The 22,907-nt window shown below is 40.3% G+C and overlaps 1 protein-coding gene across 1 annotated transcript in view; it reads right to left on the reverse strand.

Moving 5' to 3' along the window:
• Positions 1–22,907, reverse strand: part of LOC126457753 (uncharacterized protein KIAA0513) — a 242,545-nt gene that overhangs the window by 65,208 nt on the left and 154,430 nt on the right. The window contains exons 4-5 of the mRNA XM_050094309.1: positions 18,257–18,355; positions 12,489–12,658 (exon numbers count right to left, since the gene is read on the reverse strand). Coding sequence (XP_049950266.1) covers positions 12,489–12,658; positions 18,257–18,355 — 269 coding nt within the window. The remainder of the gene's footprint in view (positions 1–12,488; positions 12,659–18,256; positions 18,356–22,907) is intronic.

Here is a 22,907-nt window from a genome sequence, read left to right on the forward strand (position 1 = left end):
AGACTTACCTTAGGGGGAAAAAAAGGACGGGTATACACTCGCACACATACACATATCCATCCACACATATGGTGTCTGTATATGTGTGGATGGATATGTGTGTGTGTGTATGCGAGTGTATACCCGTCCTTTTTTCCCCCTAAGGTAAGTCTTTCCGCTCCCGGGATTGGAATGACTCCTTACCCTCTCCCTTAAAACCCACATCCTTTCGTCTTTCCCTCTCCTTCCCTCTTTCCTGATGAGGCAACAGTTTGTTGTGAAAGCTTGAATTTTGTGTGTATGTTTGTGTTTGTTTGTGTGTCTTTCGACCTGCCAGAGCTTTCGTTTGGTAAGTGACATCATCTTTGTTTTTTGTCATATTTTAGTTAGATTTTTGTACCTAGCATTATGTGAGCTACACCACTTTTAAGGAGAGTTTGTAATGCTGTAATGAAACAGAGATTTGCATACCATAGAATATGAAACATGTAATTACTATAGAACACAGTACACTTGTACATCTCATTTTTCATAATAAATCTTTCTATTCTTATTTTGTCATGGGATATCATTAGTACTGTTCAATTGTGTTCATTTTTCTAATGTTTTCCATTTTATTATATTTATTATTCTATAAATGAAATAGTTAACTAAATCAAGTAATAACAGGGATATGTGAGACATAGTATTGTTAATGTCATTTAGTTCTAGGTATTTATGAAGAATGATGTAACATTGCAAAGAGTTTTACTTCCTGGAAAGATGATTATATTAATTAATATTATAGTTAATGTAGGTAAATGTTAAAGCCCAAAGTAAATAAGAAAAAAAATATTAAAAATAAAGCATATATGGAAATTCTGATGATTTTATCAAAAGAGGATAATGTTGATAAAAAAATCATTATTGTAATTTTGTTAGTCTAAATTGTCCAGCAAAATTATATCATAAATCTTGTAGGAAAGTCATCTGGGTTATAAAATCATAATTATATCCTTAGTCTTAACAGGGAAGTAAACACTAAAGAGTTACATAAATGATCACGGCTGCAACCACTTGTTCAGTTCAAGACACAGCTATGTCTCAGTTTTCGCACAGTATTTTGCATAATGTTTGCTCAGTCAGACAGTTAATGAAAAGTTTTGTGATGGAGAAGTGAAGAGACTACAAGTAAATCATGAATGTCAAAACATTTTGGTGCAAGACAATTATTTCTGATGACGTAAGGGTGCAGCATATTCCAAGAGATCACCTCAGTAATTACTGCAGTGAAATTTACAACATGCTAATTTGATCAACAATTATTGTCTCCTTTGAGTCATCAAGATAGTGAATTATTTTCTGCTCCAATCCAACAAGCTAGGTAGCACAGTAGCCCACTGTATTTGCTTTAGGGAGGACAGTTGAAATCCCCATCCGGCCATGCAGATTTAGGTTTCCCATGATTTTCCTAAATTTCTCCAGGCAAATTCCAGAATGGTTCCTTTCTATAGGGCATAGCTGATTTTGTTCCCCATACTTTCCTACTTTGAACTTTTGCTCCGTCTCTAAATGGGATGTTTAAGTCTAAGTCTTCTTTCTTTCTCCTGCCTGTTCCAAAGCTTTTTATCTTGTACAAGAACCTCTGTAAAATAACAAGATGATTTGCTACTGTTGGACTCAAACTTTCAAACAGTTTATGTCTTAATTGTAAGCAGAAATGTTTCAAGCTTCAAACCTGGCACCTTGTTACAAATGATTTGGCACTAATCACTATGATTTTAATATTCTTGCTTGTACAGGGTATTTCTTTGGGTATTACACTGATACTTCCAAATCTCCTACAGCTATCATCATCTGAATTGAATGGAGAATCATCTAATCTAATTAAAACCTTGTGTGCACACCACATACAGCTAGATATCTGGGTAGCAATCTCTGGCGTATAGTGCACTTCTAACCTTTTTAGCAGGCCTTAACAGTTCTCAACTCTATGGCACAAGTCCAAGACATCACAGCCTAGATTGTAATAGAACTTTTGAAGTCTCTGGTTCAAGTATTGCACCTGTTTTGGAACCAGAGGGCCACAATCAGTTCTGGAAAAGGCTGCAAGTTGTGAATTTAATTGAAACTCCATGAAAAAGGCTAGTCTCTGCAGAGCTCTCTGTCAGTCACTGGAATGATCCAAGTATGATCTTATCCTTTCAAGATTTTTTTGTGGAAACAAAACATAAATTTAAAATAAATAACTATGTTTGTTTGTAAGTAGAATAATTATGATATTTCCAAAAAAAAAAAAAAAAATCAGTTTTAATGCAAGAAACAGAGATGCTGGATTTGTATCTATTTTATTGTGATCATCAAAACAGTGAGTGAAGAAATATGAGTTTTTAAAATATTCTGTTATTGTTGCCTGAAAATTGTTAAACTCATGTGGTAATTAGGCACGATGATCCACAAGTTTCAACATACTATTCAGTTATTGAGGGAATTAAATCAGTTACACAGCACTGCAGGTAATGCTTGCAAGTAGTATTCCTTTGTTTAAGTTTTTGTTCAATACAATAAACAAACACATTTTTATCTCAAATCAGTTAATAACAGAAAATTTCACTACCCTCCTCAAAATTTTGGAATTGATGTGACAATTGTCCGTACTTTAGCTTATAAATTTTTGTATGTAGATTATTCTTTCCAGCTAACTTCCAGTATTAACAATCTCTGTAACACCTGAATTACCAATGCTGTCTGTAAAAAGGTCATCCTCCAATGACACTCAGTAATTGGAAGAAGGTGCAGATCACACCCATCTACAAGAAAGATAGCAGAAGTGATCCACAAAACTACTGTTGAATATCCTTGACATTCACTTTTGTAGAGTCTTAATAACATACTCTGAGCTCAAATATAATGAAGTATCCCAAACAGATGACCACCTCCAAGCCAATTATCTTGGATTTGAAAACACTGATCATGTTTCAAATCCAACTTGCAGTTCTCTCACATGACAGAGGGAAAGCCATGGATCAAGGCAGTCAGGTAGATGCAGTATTTATCGATTTGTACTACCCCCATGAACCATGGACCTTGCCGTTGGTGGGGAAGCTTGCGTGCCTCAGCGATACAGATAGCTGTACCGTAGGTGCAACCACAATGGAGGGGTATCTGTTGAGAAGCCAGACAAACGTGTGGTTCCTGAAGAGGGGCAGCAGCCTTTTCAGTAGTTGCAGGGGCAACAGTGTGGATGATTGACTGATCTGGCCTTGTAAGACTAACCAAAACGGCCTTGCTGTGCTGGTACTGTGAACGGCTGAAAGCAAGGGGAAACTACGGCCGTAATTTTTCCCGAGGGCATGCAGCTTTACTGTATGGTTAAATGATGATGGCGTCCTCTTGGGTAAAACATTCCGGAGGTAAAATAGTCCCCCATTCGGATCTCCGGGCGGGGACTACTCGAGAGGATGTCATTATCAGGAGAAAGAAAACTGGCATTCTACGGATCAGAGCGTGGAATGTCAGGTCCCTTAATCGGGCAGGTAGGTTAGAAAATTTAAAAAGGGAAATGGATAGGTTAAAGTTAGATATAGTGGGAATTAGTGAAGTTCGGTGGCAGGAGGAACAAGACTTCTGGTCAGGTGACTACAGGGCTATAAACACAAAATCAAATAGGGGTAATGCAGGAGTAGGTTTAATAATGAATAGGAAAATAGGAATGTGGGTAAGCTACTACAAACAGCATAGTGAACGTATTATTGTGGCCAAGATAGATACAAAGCCCACGCCTACCACAGTAGTACAAGTTTATATGCCAACTAGCTCTGCAGATGATGAAGAAATTGAAGAAATGTATGATGAAATAAAAGAAATTATTCAGATAGTGAAGGGAGATGAAAATTTAATAGTCATGGGTGACTGGAATTCATCAGTAGGAAAAGGGAGAGAAGGAAACGTAGTAGGTGAATATGGATTGGGGGTAAGAAACGAAAGAGCAAGCCGCCTGGTAGAATTTTGCACAGAGCACAACCTAATCATAGCTAACACTTTGTTCAAGAATCATAAAAGAAGATTGTATACATGAAAGAAGCCTGGAGATACTGACAGGTTTCAGATAGATTATATAATGGTAAGACAGAGATTTAGGAACCAGGTTTTAAATTGTAAGACATTTCCAGGGCAGATGTGGACTCTGACCACAATCTATTGGTTATGAACTGTAGTTTAAAACTGGAGAAACTGCAAAAAGGCGGGAATTTAAGGAGATGGGACCTGGATAAACTGAAAGAACCAGAGGTTGTACAGAGTTTCAGGGAGAGCATAAGGGAACAATTGACAGGAATGGGGGAAAGAAATACAGTAGAAGAAGAATGGGTAGCTTTGAGGGAAGAAGTGGTGAAGGCAGCAGAGGAGCAAGTAGGTAAAAAGACGAGGGCTAGTAGAAATCCTTGGGTAACAGAAGAAATATTGAATTTAATTTATGAAAGGAGAAAATATAAAAATGCAGTAAATGAAGCAGGCAAAAAGGAATACAAATGTCTCAAAAATGAGATCGACAGGAAGTGCAAAATGGCTAAGCAAGGATGGCTAGAGGACAAATGTAAGGATGTAGAGGCTTATCTCACCAGGGGTAGGATAGATACTGCCTACAGGAAAATTAAAGAGACCTTTGGAGAAAAGAGAGCCACTTGTATGAATATCAAGAGCTCAGATGGAAACCCAGTTCTAAGCAAAGAAGGGAAAGCAGAAAGGTGGAAGGAGTATATAGAGGGTCTATACAAGGGCGATGTTCTTGAGGGCAATATTATGGAAATGGAAGAGGATGTAGATGAAGATGAAATGGGAAATATGAAACTGCGTGAAGAGTTTGACAGAGCACTGAAAGACCTGAGTTGCAACAAAGCTCCGGGAGTAGACAATATTCCATTAGAACTACTGACAGCCTTGGGAGAGCCAGTCCTGACAAAACTCTACCATCTGGTGAGCAAGATGTATGAGACAGGCAAAATACCCTCAGACTTCAAGAAGAATATAATAATTCCAATCCCAAAGGAAGCAGGTGTTGACAGATGTGAAAATTACCGAACTATCAGTTTAATAAGTCACAGCTGCAAAATACTAACTCGAATTCTTTACAGACGAATGGAAAAACTAGTAGAAGCCGACTTTGGGGAAGATCAGTTTGGATTCCATAGAAATATTGGAACACGTGAGGTAATACTGACCCTACGACTTATCTTAGAAGCTAGATTAAGGAAAGGCTAACCTATGTTCCTAGCATTTGTAGACTTAGAGAAAGCTTTTGACAATGTTGACTGGAATACTCTCTTCTAAATTCTGAAGATGGCAGGGGTAAAATACAGGGAGTGAAAAGCTATTTACAATTTGTACAGAAACCAGATGGCAGTTATAAGAGTCGAGGGACATGAAAGGGAATCGGTGGTTGGGAAGGGAGTGAGACAGGGTTGTAGGCTCTCCCCGATTGTGGTTCAATCTGTATATTGAGCAAACAGTAAAGGCGACAAAAGAAAAATTCGGAGTAGGTATTAAAACCCATGGAGAAGAAATAAAAACTTTAAGGTTCGCCGATGACATTGTAATTCTGTCAGAGACAGCAAAGGACTTGGAAGAGCAGTTGAATGGAATGGATAATGTCTGGAAAAGAGGATATAAGATGAACATCAACAAAAGCAAAACAAGGATAATGGAATGTCATCGAATTAAGTCGGATGATGCTGAGGGAATCAGATTAGGAAATGAGACACTTAAAGTAGTAAAGGAGTTCTGCTATTTGGGGAGCAAAATAACTGATGATGGTCGAAGTAGAGAGGATATAAAATGTAGACTGGCAATGGCAAGGAAAGCATTTCTGATGAAGAGAAATTTGTTAACATCGAGTATAGGTTTAAGTGTCAGGAAGTCGTTTCTGAAAGTATTTTTACGGAGTGTAGCCATGTATGGAAGTGAAACATGGACGATAAATAGTTTGGACAAGAAGAGAATAGAAGCTTTCGAAATGTGGTGCTAAAAAAGAATGCTGAAGATTAGATGGGTAGATCACATAACTAATGAGGAGGTATTGAATAGGATTGGGGAGAAGAGAAGTTTGTGGCGCAACTTGACGAGAAGAAGGGATCGGTTGGTAGGACATGTTCTGAGGCATCAAGGTATCACCAGTTTAGTATTGGAGGGCAGCGTGGAGGGTAAAAATCGTAGAGGGAGACCAAGAGATGAATACACTAAGCAGATTCAGAAGGATGTAGGCTGCAGTAGGTACTGGGAGATGAAGAAGCTTGCACAGGATAGAGTAGCATAGACAGCTGCATCAAACCAGTGTCAGGGCTGAAGACCACAACAACATTGATTTGTGAATGGCATTTGACTGAGTATCACAGCCATGCTTATTATCAAAAGTTCAGTTCTATGGGGAAGTAAGAGAAATTTGTGACTGGGCTGAGGATTTTTTGGTAGTGGTGAAGCAGCGAGTTATTTTCCACAGAGAGTCATTGATAGATGGAAAAGTAACTTTGGGTCTGCCCAGAGAAGTATATTGGCACCTGTACATTGTGCTGTATATTAATGACCCTGTGAATAATACTAATAAAAAATCTCAGGCTTCTATTTGAAATAAGCTGCACGAATATTTGTTCTGACCATTATAAGATTTGGAGGTTGTTCAAAGATTAGCAGCCTGCTTTAAACATTCAACAATGTAAAATTATACATTTCCAAGCCAAAAAAATATAGTAGTATATGACTATAATACCAATTAGTCAAAGCTGGAATTTGTCAATTCATAAATATACCTGACTATAACTATTTGAAGGGATGGAATGACCACATAGTCTCAGTCATAGGTAAAGCAGATGGCAGACAGCAGTTCACTGGTAGAATACTAGGAAAATGCAATCAGTCTACAAAGGAGACTGTGAACAAAGCACTCATGCAACCCATCCTACAATATACACTCCTGGAAATTGAAATAAGAACACCGTGAATTCATTGTCCCAGGAAGGGGAAACTTTATTGACACATTCCTGGGGTCAGATACATCACATGATCACACTGACAGAACCACAGGCACATAGACACAGGCAACAGAGCATGCACAATGTCGGCACTAGTACAGTGTATATCCACCTTTCGCAGCAATGCAGGCTGCTATTCTCCCATGGAGACGATCGTAGAGATGCTGGATGTAGTCCTGTGGAACGGCTTGCCATGCCATTTCCACCTGGCGCCTCAGTTGGACCAGCATTCGTGCTGGACGTGCAGACCGAGTGAGACGATGCTTCATCCAGTCCCAAACATGCTCAATGGGGGACAGATCCGGAGATCTTGCTGGCCAGGGTAGTTGACTTACACCTTCTAGAGCACGTTGGGTGGCACGGGATACATGCGGACGTGCATTGTCCTGTTGGAACAGCAAGTTCCCTTGCCGGTCTAGGAATGGTAGAACGATGGGTTCGATGACGGTTTGGATGTACCGTGCACTATTCAGTGTCCCCTCGACGATCACCAGTGGTGTACGGCCAGTGTAGGAGATCGCTCCCCACACCATGATGCCAGGTGTTGGCCCTGTGTGCCTCGGTCGTATGCAGTCCTGATTGTGGCGCTCACCTGCACGGCGCCAAACACGCATACGACCATCATTGGCACCAAGGCAGAAGCGACTCTCATCGCTGAAGACGACACGTCTCCATTCGTCCCTCCATTCACGCCTGTCGCGACACCACTGGAGGCGGGCTGCACGATGTTGGGGCGTGAGCGGAAGACGGCCTAACGGTGTGCGGGACCATAGCCCAGCTTCATGGAGACGGTTGCAAATGGTCCTCGCCGATACCCCAGGAGCAACAGTGTCCCTAATTTGCTGGGAAGTGGCGGTGCGGTCCCCTACGGCACTGCGTAGGATCCTACGGTCTTGGCGTGCATCCGTGCGTCGCTGCGGTCCGGTCCCAGGTCGACGGGCACGTGCACCTTCCGCCGACCACTGGCGACAACATCGATGTACTGTGGAGACCTCACGCCCCACGTGTTGAGTAATTCGGCGGTACGTCCACCCGGCCTCCCGCATGCCCACTATACGCCTTCGCTCAAAGTCCGTCGACTGCACATACGGTTCACGTCCACGCTGTCGCGGCATGCTACCAGTGTTAAAGACTGCGATGGAGCTCCGTATGCCATGGCAAACTGGCTGACACTGACGGCGGCGGTGCACAAATGCTGCGCAGCTAGCGCCATTCGACGGCCAACACCGCGGTTCCTGGTGTGTCCGCTGTGCCGTGCGTGTGATCATTGCTTGTACAGCCCTCTCGCAGCGTCCGGAGCAAGTATGGTGGGTCTGACACACCGGTTTCAATGTGTTCTTTTTTCCATTTCCAGGAGTGTAGCTAAAGTGTGAAGTACCCATACCAACCACTACTTACAGCAGATCAATACATGGAGCATAGCACTCCCATGGCCTGGTAAGATGATTTGTGGGGCCACTGGAGAATGCTTTGTTTATTTGTTTGTTTTTGGCTCAAAAATGGCTCAAATGGCTCTGAGCACTATGAGACTTAACTTCTGAGGTCATCAGCCCCCTAGAATTTAGAACTACTTAAACCTAACTAACCTAAGGACATCACACACATCCATGCCTGAGGCAGGATTCGAACCTGCGACTGTAGTGGTCGCCCGGTTCCAGACTGTGGCGCCTAGAACCGCTCAGCCACACCAGCCAGCTGTGTTTGTGTGTGTGTGTGTGTTGTGTGTGTGTGTGTGTGTGTGTGTGTGTGTGTCTGTGTGTGTGTGTCCTTTTGCTAGAAAAAAGAGGTAGTGCTTAGATGTTAGTGTGAATGATGTTTTCTCTTATGTGTTTCTGTACTCCTCGCATTGATCTGCTATAGGTGAGTTATTTGACATCTACTGTTCTAGAAGTATAATTTGTACATCATAAAATAAACTCACACAATCCTTAAAAAATGTATTTCCAGAATAAGATACTGATCATTCTAACAAACAATGGAAAATCTAGGATGGAATGTAACAATATTGTGAAAAGGAAAGTTGTTACTCACCATATTGTGGAGATGCTGAGTCATAGATAGGCACAACAAAATGACTGTCACAAATAACAGCTTTTGGCCAGTAAGACCTTTCTCAAATGGTTCAAATGGCTCTGAGCACTATGGGACTCAACTGCTGAGGTCATTAGTCCCCTAGAACTTAGAACTAGTTAAACCTAACTAACCTAAGGACATCACAAACATCCATGCCCGAGGCAGGATTCGAACCTGCGACTGTAGCGGTCTTGCGGTTCCAGACTGCAGCACCTTTAACCGCACGGCCACTTCGGCCGGCTAGACCTTTCTCAAAATTAGACAAAAAACATACACATACACACTCATGCAAACGCAACTCATGCGCACATGACCGCAGTCTGGTGGATTCAGTTGCCTGAGACTGCAGTCATGTGTGTGTGAGCAGCATTTTCCTGAGTGTGTGTGTGTGTGTGTGTGTGTGTGTGTGTGTGTGTGTGTGTGTTTGTCGTGTAATTTTGACAAAGACCTTCCTCGTTGAAATCTGTTACTTGTGACAATCCTTTTGTTGTGCCTATATGTGACTCAGTATCTCCACTATACACCGATCATTCTATTATACATTACTGTAAGAGTACATGTGTGCATGCACAACAATTCTGCGACTGAAGTTCAGTTGATAGAGTGGAGTGAGGGGTTGTGTTGGGTGGAGGGGGAGAAAAGAGACAGCAAGCAGAAGGGAGGGTTAGGGACAGAGGGCTGATGACCCACAGGGTGCCAGCAGATGTACAAGATAGAAATGCAGTATATGGACAGCAGAACTGGTAAGTTCAAGTAGTGCACAATTATGGTGACATAAGGGAGTGGATTGAGAGTGAGTGAGAGAACAGAGGAAAAGTCAGAGGGCATGCCGTGTGGGGTTAACAGAGAGTGAGGCCAGGAGGATTAGAGAAACAAAGGATTTGTTGCAAGGATAACTCCCATCTACATAGTTCAGAACAGCTGGTAGTGGGAGGAAAAATCCAGAAGGCACAGGTTGTGAAGCAACTATTGAAATTGAACGCATTGTACTCAGCAGTATGTTCCATCACCAGGTAATCAACTCTGCTCTTGGCCACAGTTTGGCAGTGGCTATTCACTTCAGTTGGACAGTTGCTTGGCGGTCAAGCCCACGTAAAATGCTGGGCAGAAATTGTAGAAGAGTTGATATATGAAATGGCTACTTTCACAGGTAGCTCTGTCTCTGATGGTATAGAATCAAGGCTGTGAAAGGACTGGATTGGAGTAGAATTACTGTGTGGGTGAATAGGACAGGTCTTGTACTTGAGCCTTCCACAGGGATATGATGCATATGGCATGGAATAGGGAGTGGTTGTGGAATAGGGATGGATCAGGATACTGTGTAGGTTGGGTGCTTGGCAGAATATCACTTTAGGAGGGGGACAGAATGATTGTGGATAGGCTGTCTCACATTTTCGAGGTCGACGATAGATAGTCGAAGCCTTGCTGAAGGATACAGTTTTGGTGTACCAGTCTGGGACAATATTGGACAATGGGGCGATGGGCAGGGGAATGGGGGGTTGGGGGTGCTCCTATGCAGCTGGTTCTTGGGGATGGTGGGAGTATTAGGTATGTGTTAATATATGACAGGTGAAATCTATTTGTGGACTAGATTGAGTGTTAATGTCTCTCTGTGAAGGCCTTAGTGAGACCTACAGCATACTGGGCAATGGAATGGTGGCCAGTCTATAAGGGATGATTTTTCTGGTTTGGAAGGTATGGTAGCTGTCAGAATGCAGGTACTGTTGGTTTATGGGCTTTACATGGACAGAAGTATGGACAGACCCATGAGAGAGGTGGAGGTCAATGTCTAGGAAGGTGGCACATCAAGCTGAGGAAGACCAGGTGAATCAAATGGGAAAGAAGGTTTTGAGCCTGTGAAGGAATTAGCATAGGGTTCCTTGGTCCTGGGTCCAAATTATGAAGATATCATTTATGAACCTGAATCAGACAAGGGGTTGGCAATTTTAAGAAGTTAATAAGATTTCGTCTGGATGATCCATAAACAGATTAGCATAGGGGGTACCATGCCAGTGCCCATGGCTGTGCTGCTGATTTATTTATACAAGGTCTGACAAGTTTAAGTGCAGATACATCCACTGATGAATGAGAATGGTGTACTGAACAACATTACATCAGCATTTGTATCATTTGCATACTAATAATTACAACTATTACAGTCACACATTTTTAGGTTGTGTAGTACCTCCAAGTACATGTGGCACAAGCAAGACATTAATGATCATTTTCCTCTGGGAAGCAGGTCAGGTACTGAAATGTCTACTTATGGATGCAAGACAGATAGTCTATACTGACAGGTGCAGTCCACATTTTGGATCCGTTACAATCATGCAGAAAACATTAGGTCCTATAGTTTTTAATGTATTTGTGGGAAGACTGGTTAATGCAAAGAAAAACAACCAAGACATTGATGTGAGTACATACTAAGGCATCACATATAAAATATCTGCACTTATACCCATTACATACCATATATCTGCCCCTCAAAGGACAAGTAGTTATGTGTGAGGATGCAATTAGTTAGAGGTTTCAGGAATGAGGTGGTGAATTTGGAGTTGAAAGGATGCTGGAGTGGTAGTGTTTGACAGCAACAAGGCCACAAGCATGAGGGTTATTGGTGTACTGGAGGTGGCATCAACAGTGATGAATAGTGGTCCAGGTAATAATGGGGTGAGGATGGCAAAAGTTGGTGAAGGACATGGTTTGTATTTTTAATACAAGAGGCTAGGTACAGGCAATTGGTTGGAAGTGTCTGTCAATAAGAACAGATATTCTTTCAATGGGAACATAGCAACCAATTACAATGGGGCATCCAGGATTGTTAGGGTTATTGGTTTTGGGTGGAAGCATGCACAGGTCATTGGAGTGAAGAGGGAGATGGATTTGGGGGAAAGGTTTTAGGATGGGCCCAAGGATTTGAATGGTGATTCAAGGTTATGTTGGACTTCTGGGATAGGGTAATTAGGGCTTGGCTTGCAAAGGAAGGAGTCAGACAGCTGGTGGATGCCTTCCATTATGTAATCACTGTGATCTATCATGATGGTGATGAAGCTCTTGTCTGCAGGGAGGATGACTAAATCAGGGTCTGTCTTGAGGTTGTGGATGGCTGTTCATTCTTTGATTGAGAGGTTTGTGTTCTTGGGAGGGGACCTTTGGAAAGCTGGAGAGGTCATGTAGGAGGTGAGGAATAAGATAACCAGATAATATTCTGCCAGAGGTTTCCATACTATTTTTGTAAGTTAAAATAGACCAGTTGCTCAGAATGATGAAGAGCTATATTCTGTTGGACACTGTTGGTGCATAGTAATTTTGTTTGTGAGAGAAATTAATGAAGGAGATACCACTACTCACAGAAAGGAGAACCTTATATTATTTACAGTACTGGTAATTATTGTGAGAGTAAGAACTGAACATAATTATGATACAATAAAATACCTGTGCCAATTGTCCAAATTTAGATTTCTGTTCTAGTGATATGGAGGAGCTGTCTCTGAATAAGTCTGCTACAAATTTGCGCATGAATTCAACAGATTCAGCCAAAATTTCATCAGACTGACTTTCATAGCTTAGGCTGGAGGCCCAAGATTGTACTGAACCTTCAGACCCTGAAAGATAAAAAATGCTGTTTCATTTATCAGAATAAATTACTTTGCATTCAATATAATGTATAATTAAAATATATGTCCCCTTTCTTTGTCTAAAACAGTAATCAGCACATTTTACAATTCAGCGCCTTATATATCTGGCTTACATAGATAAGAATCAATTTAAATGATGGATTAATATTCATATATGTTATTGAAAATACACTACTGGCCCTTAAAACTGGAGCATCATGAAAATGTTATGTAACAAATACCAAATTGAAATGGTGTGTTCTATATGCTTGGATATTCAAATGATCAGATTTCAGCACAGCCACACAAAGCAAGTAGGAGTAATTCCATCCATATTTGGTATATAAAAAAAGATTATGCAGTGGGTTTCTCATTCAGAAATTGCATTTGAATCTTGATTATTTTATGTAAAGCTTGAGCTTTCAACAGTGGGTAGCAAGAAGGTGCATTAAACATCCATGTAGGCATGTGCTGTGATATTTCCATGCAAAACAACAAGGGGTGTAAGCCCCTCCATGAAAAACATGACCACACCACAACACCACCACCTCCAAATTTTACTGTTGGCACTACACACACTGGCAGATGACGTTCACCAGGCATTCGCCATACCAACACTCTGCCATCGGATTGCCACATTGAGTACCACGATTTGTCAACCCACACAATGTTTTTCCACTGTTCAATCATCCAATGTTTACACTCCTTACACCAAATGAGGCATTGTTTGGCATTTACTGACATGACGTGTGGCTTACGAGCAAGCGCTTGACCATGAAATCCAAGTTTTCTCACCTCCCGCCTAACTGTAATAGTAATTGCAGTGGATCCTGATGCAGTTTGCAATACCTGTGTGATGGTCTGGATAGAAGTCTACCTATTACACATTACAACCCTCTTCAACTGTCGGTGGTCTCTGTCAGTCAACAGATGAAGTTGCCCTGTACGCTTTTGTGCTGTACATGTCCCTTCACATTTCCACATCATTATCACATCAGAAACAGTAGACTGGGTATGTTTAGGAGTGCGGAAATCTCACGTGCAGATGTATGATGCAAGTGACACCCAATCACCTGACCACGTTCGAAGTCCATGAGTTGCGCAGAGCACCCCATTCTGCTCTGTCACGATGTCTAATGACTACTGAGGCCACTGTATGGAGTACCTGGCAGTAGGTGGCAGTATAATATACCTAATATGAGAAATGTATGTTTTGGGGGGATGTCTGGATACTTTTGATCACATAGTGTATGTCTTGTGTCTAAACAGTAAACATCTAGTACTATGTATTGGAATATAACGCTGATGTGTCATTATTGGGGTCTACTGTACTGCAATATCATTGCTTGTGTTAAGATCCCATGACTGTCAAGTGAATATGAAATTGATGGCTTCAGGAGGTCATACTTAGTGTCATGCAGTATCTCTGGAGCCCTGCCTGGCTAGTGCTCAAGAGGTCCAATTACAACAAGACAAGTGTGATGATGTCTGGAGCACCACTGACTCTCAGCAAGGTGACCATTATTGTGGTTTCTCTTGACATGGCAGCAGAGAGCACTACAGCAACAGTGGCATGCCTCAACTACAACAATGGGCACAGGTGTAACATCTAGCTGTTTTTTTCATATAAATGCCACATATGTGTACAGCATCAAAGTAAAAATATTCTTGTCTAGAAGCTCTCACATTGTCAGACTTCATATGTCATCATCATAGGGGTCCAGAACATAGTGTAATGGTGTGGGGTGTCATGGGATACACATCACGATCACCTCTGGTTTGCAAAGTCGGTAATTTGGATGGCAGCCATTGCCACTCTGATGTGTTAAGGCATTGGTTGTGCCATCTCTTTGAGATCTCTATGACATTATCTTTCAACAAGATAATGCAAGACTGAATGCTGTCCTTGCTATTCTAAGATACCTCAATATAGAGTGTGTTTGACTGTTGTTCCAGCCAACACTTTGTCCAGATTTTGCACCCACTGAAAACATCTGGAAATGGGTCACTGAGAATAGCATCCCACCACTCATCAGCTACTTTATTAAATACTCAGGCACAGTTTTGAAGCGGGACAAAATGACGTACCCGTATTTGTCATTCGTGATCAGTTCAACTTGATGCCAAACCACATTCATGACATTGTTGATGTCGAAGGAAGCAGCTCTGCATTGTAAATTTTTCACCATGTATACCCCCAGATTATTTGCAGTTCCTTCTCAGTGTTCCAATTTTAATGGCCAACAAAGTAATTGTCGTGTAATTAAAAAAAAAAAAGCCTATTGTGTAAAGCTAAATTACCACTTACAGGAAAGAAATACCCAATGCTTCAGCAGTTCAGCACAATGAAGACTTAAATATAGCTATGTATATGTGTGTGGACAAAAATAATTGAAAAAAAATATATATTAAGTGCCTAGATGTGGAGTATCACAATGCAGAAATGTGTCAAGTATAATATTATAAAGATAAATAAAATAAATAGATGCATTAAAAATAACCACCAATGGTTGCAACATCTTCAGAATCATGTGCAAAAGATAATGGAATTTCTTTTCCCAGGGAAGACAGAAGAAATGTGTGCAGCCATTTTAAATTTACAGGTAGTTAATGAACAATCTGATCCAATAGGAGACACAGCTACATGTCTAGCATCCAACTTTATCTTCACCTTTACTTACAACTTACTGCTCTGTCACATGTTTGGTCCATTTTTTGCATGTAGATGTTTGTTTGAATACATTCCAGAAAAATGGCATTGCAGGGTTATAGAAATGCTATACATTTTACCATGTGCAATAAGCAAAGACCATGAACCATACAAAATCAACTGAAAATTCATGTTTTTCACAGACAAGCAAATGTAAGACCTAAAATTAACATATAAATCTGTACAGAACAAGCAAAAATGATGGAAGTGTAGATCAGACTGAAGCATGCAAAAAAGCTTCAAACAGAAGAATGTAATATTAAGAGGATGTAAATGAAGAAATGGGAAAAAGAAAGAATTGTAAACATTTGGAGTGAGTTGCTCAAATGAAAACAAAGATAACAACAAAAATTGCATGTCACAATATGCTTACTGAGTGTTCAGCTTCTTCTTAGACCTGCTTGTGGCTTTATTAGCTCTTACAAAGAGCAAATAAATTATCCTGATCTTTTCAGATGAAGAACAAGACATCTCTCGAGAAGTAGCCAATTTGTGAGACATGTTTATGTATTTCAAAAACCTAATTGAGCACCAAGAACATTATGACCAGTGCATCTAATAGGTTTGTTACTCAGCTAGGTACTCACACCGACTCCTTTTCACTGAAACAAGTATTTAAAAAAAATGGTTCAAATGGCTCTAAGCCCTATGGGACTTAACATCTGAGGTCATCAGTCCCCTAGACTTAGAACTACTTAAACCTAACTAACCTAAGGACATCACACACATCCGTGCCCGTGGCAGGATTTGAACCTGCGACCGTAGCAGCAGCGCGGTTCCAGACTGAAGCGCCTAGAACCGCTCGGGCACAACGGCCGGCAGTATTTTAAAAGTCTTTAAATATGTCTATAAACAAGTCACAACATTCCCATATATTGGGAGCAAGTGTTCACTGAAATCCACACTTTTGACCCATGAGGTGTATGATTTTCTTCATACCTGAAAAATTTGAAGGGCATAACATCAAATCAATTTCATCACTGTCTGTTTCAGAACCACAGAAACACAGTGCTGTACCTCTGACAAATACTACACCTAGAGAGGAACATACATCATGAATAGATGCACATAATACTACCATAGACCATACCTTTTTTGGTATCTTTTGTAACAACCAGATGTACCCTCAGTATAAAACTGTCGTCAACTCTTCTGTACTGATTGGTGACATATCACTAGTAGTGATTCTTACACAAGCTATTACATTCTCTGGGTCATGGGGTTCTGGGTTTGATTCCCACCTGGGTTGGGTATTTTCTCTGCCCAGGGAATGGGTGTTTGTGTTGTCCTTGTCATTTCATCATCATTCGTGAAAGTGTCTAGACTGGACTGTGTAAAGAGTGGGACTCTGTACAGACACTGATGACCACACAGTTGAGCACCACACAAACCAAACATTATCATCATCATCGTCATCTTACATGAGTTTGTTTGGTAACTCTAACTTTATAAGTGACCGATCATTTCGGCAATCAGAATGTAGGAATGTTGGTTTACTTTGCCAACTTCCTCTCAGTTACAGACAGAGCAAGTTTTGTGTCAATTCTATGCTTACCTTGAGATATATGTTGTACAAAAACAAGCAGTAAAATTTATATATGTCAAACATTTCAAGTCCCCTAAAGATGGCTAGTCAAACAATAAGGCATAATCTAACAACAGACTTCCTCTCTTATGAAGTTTGGTACTATCATTTGACCATAATTTCAAAACAGTAGCGTTTATAAACACAACTTCTGGATCATAACTGACCTTCAGTATCTACAACATAATGCAACAGTAAGAAAAGACACAATTAATGCAGCCATACAAATATTTAAGTACCACACTATCTGTCAACATGTAGCTACTTTTTTCATAAGCAAATGTATTGATTTTGAAAAACCAGGTGGCACATTCCACATCCTAATAAGACATCATTAACAAAGATAAAAAGTTAGTCATCAGCTACACATTTTACCAGTTCCGATAGTTTAAACTTTCGTCTTCAGAATTGAAATAGGTTCAAATCACTGGTAAGCCAATGCCAATATAAGAATCAGAGGGCAGTGTCCTTTGATACAGAGTCAATAAAACAGAGTGACATCTCTAACAGTATATGATGCATGTGATGAAAACTGCACATTGTTTGTAGTATGTGCGAGAAAAGCCACCCACCAAACTGATACAAAGGTTTTTTTTTGTGCATCTGATAACTGACTTTTTATCTTTGTTGAAATATTCTGCAGCTGCTGATCTACAACTTTGAACAAAATTATAGATTTCATTAATATCATCCATGCAACTTGACCTAAATTAACTAAGCAGGTTCTATCTAACTGACAGCACATCTTCACACAAATATGGATGTTATGCAACAGGAAGCATATTTCATTCAAGTAGGCAAATCATGTACACTCTTCCCTTTTCCAATTATAAGCTGCCCCCATCATTTCAGATGTTGGCATGTCTTTATTGTTTCTACTTCAAGGATATCATGATCTCAAAGGGACCTTGCATCCAATAGATGTACATGATCAAATGTAGCACACCATTAAAGACAGAGCCTCAGGTCAGTTGGAGAAAGACAGGGGATATAAGCTTCCTTGAGATGTTTGAGAAAGTACCGCAGCATTCACTGAACATAATTTAGGAAAACCACTAAAAATCAAAATCAGACTGATTGGATGAGGACCTGAATACTGCTTCTTAACAAATCCAGTTCCCTGAACAATGTATTGCTATCTCACAGACTCCCCATTTAAATTACATACTCACTCTTTACTCAAGAAGCAAAATGCAGCTAAACTATTGATCTAACAGTGATATGCTCGGTTAAATTGGTGGATACAATTTTGATGACACAGAGCTTTTAGCATGTTTTCAATATCCTTTACCTGATCTGATCCAGTACTTTTTGCCATCATGGTCAGAATCTATGCTCGTACTGGGTCCATAGCCATCACCATCACTTGCTGAACCACTGCTTGGTGCCTCTGTGAAATTCAGAATGAAGATAATATATTAGAACACATGCGGGCTGCATCAGTTATTTTAAAAATATTACACATTCAAATGTAAAATTTTGTTTGTGAGGTTGTAACTGCTGTCCTCATAGTGTTTTCCAAAAGGTACTGTGGACAACACCAATTTCACATGCAACTGACTGAGTGCTGTGATTTTTGGAACTTCTCCTGGCATAATTCCTGATGAAATAGTTCAGATCTCGGTGATCAAGGGAACAACAGTTCAACAAGTTACCATGTTGCTATCATCAGGGATGTGATGAAAAGTTTGCATAAGAAGTGGTGTAGGGCTTGTGTCTCGTCCCCCACTCTGACCTGGCTCTCTCTCTGCAGTTTGCATCCAGGTGAGGGGATGGGGCCAGCATCTTCCTCCTCCCATCAAAACATTGCTCTGTATGGGGTTTGCACTTAGAGATGCACATAATGATGGCAACTTGATTGCTTACTGAAATATTCTGCCTCTTGGACAATGATGTCCAGCTGTTCACCCGTGAACTATTTTGTCATGACTGATTTCTAATTCCACATAAGAAAGCTCTTGCTCTTATAAGTTGCAAGTCAAAATAAATTGTTACCTTTCTCAGTTATTGTATTGTCGTACCAGTTGCTTCATTTCCCTCAAACACTGGAACATTATTGGAAACATAGTGTGTGTCAGATGCTTCCTGCATGGGTACTCTGCCTGATGTAACATGTCACAGTCAGCACAGTTTCAGTTTGCTTGTCCGCATGAAAATCATGCTGTTAGTTCTGTAATAGGACACAATGCCATATGGCTAGGGGTGAGAGACTTCAGCTTGTGAATACAAACTGCAGCCTTACAGACCTTTGTATCAAGACCAACCATGTCAGTACACTTAACACTCAATATGCAGTGCATTAGTGAAATTTCCTGGGCTCATTCCTAATTATGTACACTACTCTGTTGGTCAGGCTTGTCTATCCCATGATGTTACAACCATATACATAATAAAACAAATTGTTACATTGTTCAAACAATGAACAATACATAAATTCTTGCATTCTGTGGCAGAATTATCTCACAACACACTTGGTTTTATAGCTCTCAACTTGGTTGTTACAACCCAAAATTTCTTATTTCCAAGTGTTACACTTTAACTCCTGCATCAACTAAGAAAGCTTTTATCAATATTATAGACACACCCTTTATAAGGATGAGTAATTAGGTCACACCAACAGTTAAGCTTGGCACAGCATCCATTACGAATGAGATAGCCACATGATTGTATACTGCTTGCATTTTGGAATTAAGAGTGATATAAATGTTTTCATAGGCCTTAAAGGCATTATCTGTATTGTTTGTTTGAAAACATAGAGAGACTCCACTGCCATTAGTGTTCTTCTACCCTACTAGAAGACAATGTTTTTGCTTTGATCAGTGCTTCTCTTTTTGTCCTTTCACTGCAGCACTTATGCATCAAGGAAAAAAACAGACATTAGTTAAAAGGGAGCTAAGTGCTACTGCCAGATGCAATATACTGATCAAGGCAGCCAAGAACTATATCAGGTTATAGCCAATATTAGTGTTTACACACAGCACTAGTGATGACTTAAAGATTATTATTATTATTATTATTATTATTATTATTTTTTTAACAAAGAGATAGAGGGGCTGGCCAGTACTTACCTCAGCTCAGTACAGCCGATAGATACACAAAACAGAACAGAGAAAAAGAAAATTTATTCAATTTTATTGTTGAAATATGATAGGAAATCCTTCCCATAGACTGAAACAATCAGGGCCAGATTCACAGATGGCAGTGTCCTGGGCAAGAGACTTTTTGATCCTCTCCACCCATTCCATCCCTCCATCTTGTGTTTATTTTTGACTTCCTGCATTTTTAGTTTTTTTATTTTTTTAACTGAAAATTAAGATTCCATTTAAGAAAAGTTAAAATAATGGAATAACTTAAAAGAAATGTATCAGGAACTCTACACTTAACCCATATCTGCCCACAGGATGAACAAACAGCCCTCTGCAACCTGACAAGGTCTCCTGGATAGCAGTCTGAGCTGCACAACACATGTGGCAGAGAGCAGCATTGAGCATCTGGCAGGCACCTACAGCAACAGAAGAGGAAAATGAATATAGGGGCCACAGCTGTAAGCTGCCTAATTTCCTATGTCAGGCACTTGACGGAAATGGACCCAAGCTAAAGATTCTTGCAGTGAATGCGTATATGAGTAATTTCAAGTAATAGCTTTTAGTACAGGTTTGTACACATTCATTTTTGGAAAAAGTTTGCAACTGAGTGCTTATAGATGTAAGTATTTCATATGTATTATATTATTTTTTAGTCAAATTTTTGTTATGTTAAATTATAAACATGGTTTATGTGGTGTCACCGCCAGACACCACACTTGCTAGGTGGTAGCCTTTAAATCGGCCACGGTCCATTAGTATACGTCGGACCCGCGTGTCGCCACTGTCAGTGATTGCAGACCGAGCGCCACCACACGGCACGTCTAGAGAGACTTCCTAGCACTCGCCCCAGTTGTACAGCCGACTTTGCTAGCAATGCTACACTGACAAATACGCTCTCATTTGCCGAGACGATAGTTAGCATAGCCTTCAGCTACGTCATTTGCTACGACCTAGCAAGGTGCCATTATCAATAGATATTTAACTTGTGATGCCTGTACCGTCAGACCGATGTACACCACTTATGGATTAAAGTTAAGTATTACATCAACTACGTACTTTATTTGCTACTATTAATTCCCTTAACTGTTCCAGACCTCGCGCCAGCCTGCGTGAGCTTAAGCGCGTGCCTTTCGGCTTCCTCTCATAGTGACTTGGCTGTCTTCCCAAGTCACAACAGTTTAGAGATATGCACACAGATTTACCTTATAGAATTTTTCTACTACAGATCAACTGAAATATTTTTGTAGGTTGGTATGACATCTTGGGCATATATTGTGCTTGAAGTTCTTATTATTTTCTTTTTGAGGTCATGACGCATGCTTAACTATGAATGAAGTTTTACATGGACCCACCTTATGGAGGTACAGCAGACAGTGACTTTAGAAAAGAGGATTGTGACAGCATAAATGCGCTGAACTGAAATCAGTTACTCTCTCCAGGCAACATGGTAGTACTGCAATGCAAAAACAGGGTTGATGAGGCCACCATTAGTGAGGTCAGCTCTACTAGTTCTTCTCAAATCTGTGAGCCAATTCCAAAGACATCTGAGACCAGTTCACGCAGGGCATGGTGGTGGCATCATTATCTTGATGAACAACCTCCCTCAGCTGGACAGCCTGACAGGGCTGACAATGGTTCTGGTCCTTCTTTATGACATGGAAGACAGCACATCAGGCCATGCATATGCGTAAAGAGGGATTAGCTTCCCGAGCAGGATGAATGACCACTGCCACCTCCAAAAATAGTGCTTATCCATACTAATATTATAAGTGTGAAAATCTCTCTGTGTCTGTTATGCTTTCATGACTAAACCACTGAACCAATTTTGATAAAATTTGGTATAGAGGTAGCTTAGCAAGAACAGAAGCTACTTTAGAAAGTGTGTAGTAGAACATATTTATTGATTTGAAGAATATAACAAAAAATCAGGCACAATAATTATTCTTTGAAAAAGCTGTTTACTGTTTGACTTTTGAACTTTTTCCTTTTTCGTATTTGTGAAATTGCTTTTATGTTTCTCATAATACAACTCCACACAATGAATACAATGCTTATACAATCCTCTACATGTTTAATCCATACTAGTATCAGTTACAAACCCATCACATCTTAGCCACTGAGTGTCATTTGTTTCATATAACTTATTTGTTGTGTTCACATTTACGTGAACAATTGGTAGTCATGTGATTTTTTTTTCCACATCTAGATGCATGGGTTGTCCTCATCATCATCGACATGCAAGTCATTGAAGTGGTGCCAAATAAAAATACTTTCACCAACATAATGCTTATATGATCCTCAACATGTTTAATACATGCCAATTCATGCTTTCATGCAAATATTATTAATGGGAACTTACTCTGACTGTCATATTTTCATGACTAAAGTGCTGAACCAATTTCCATGAAATTTGGTGTGAAATAGCTTGAACCCTGATAGGCTACTTTACATGATGACAATGGTATGGATGGCCAGCGACTCTTAGCTTCTATAGATTATTCTGTGATAGTGCTGATCCAGTGGTATTGTGCACGTGGTTTATGACACTGAGTTCCTATACCAGTTGACATAGTGGGAGAGTTTTGGTGGGGATACAACAATGAAATTGGATGGTAATCCCAAGAACCTTATTTAAAACTATTATTGTATTTACTCGAATCTAAGCCGCACTCGAATCTAAGCCGCACTCGAATCTAAGCCGCACCTGAAAAATGAGACTCGAAATCAAGGAAAAAAAATTTTCCCGAATCTAAGCCGCAACTGAAATTTGAGACTCAAAATTCAAGGGGAGAGAAAGTTTTAGGTCGCACCTCCAAATCGAAACAAAGTTCGTCTAATTGTAATATGAGACACAAT

This window comes from Schistocerca serialis, chromosome 2, assembly GCF_023864345.2.
Source record: "Schistocerca serialis cubense isolate TAMUIC-IGC-003099 chromosome 2, iqSchSeri2.2, whole genome shotgun sequence".
Lineage (NCBI taxonomy): Eukaryota > Metazoa > Arthropoda > Insecta > Orthoptera > Acrididae > Schistocerca > Schistocerca serialis.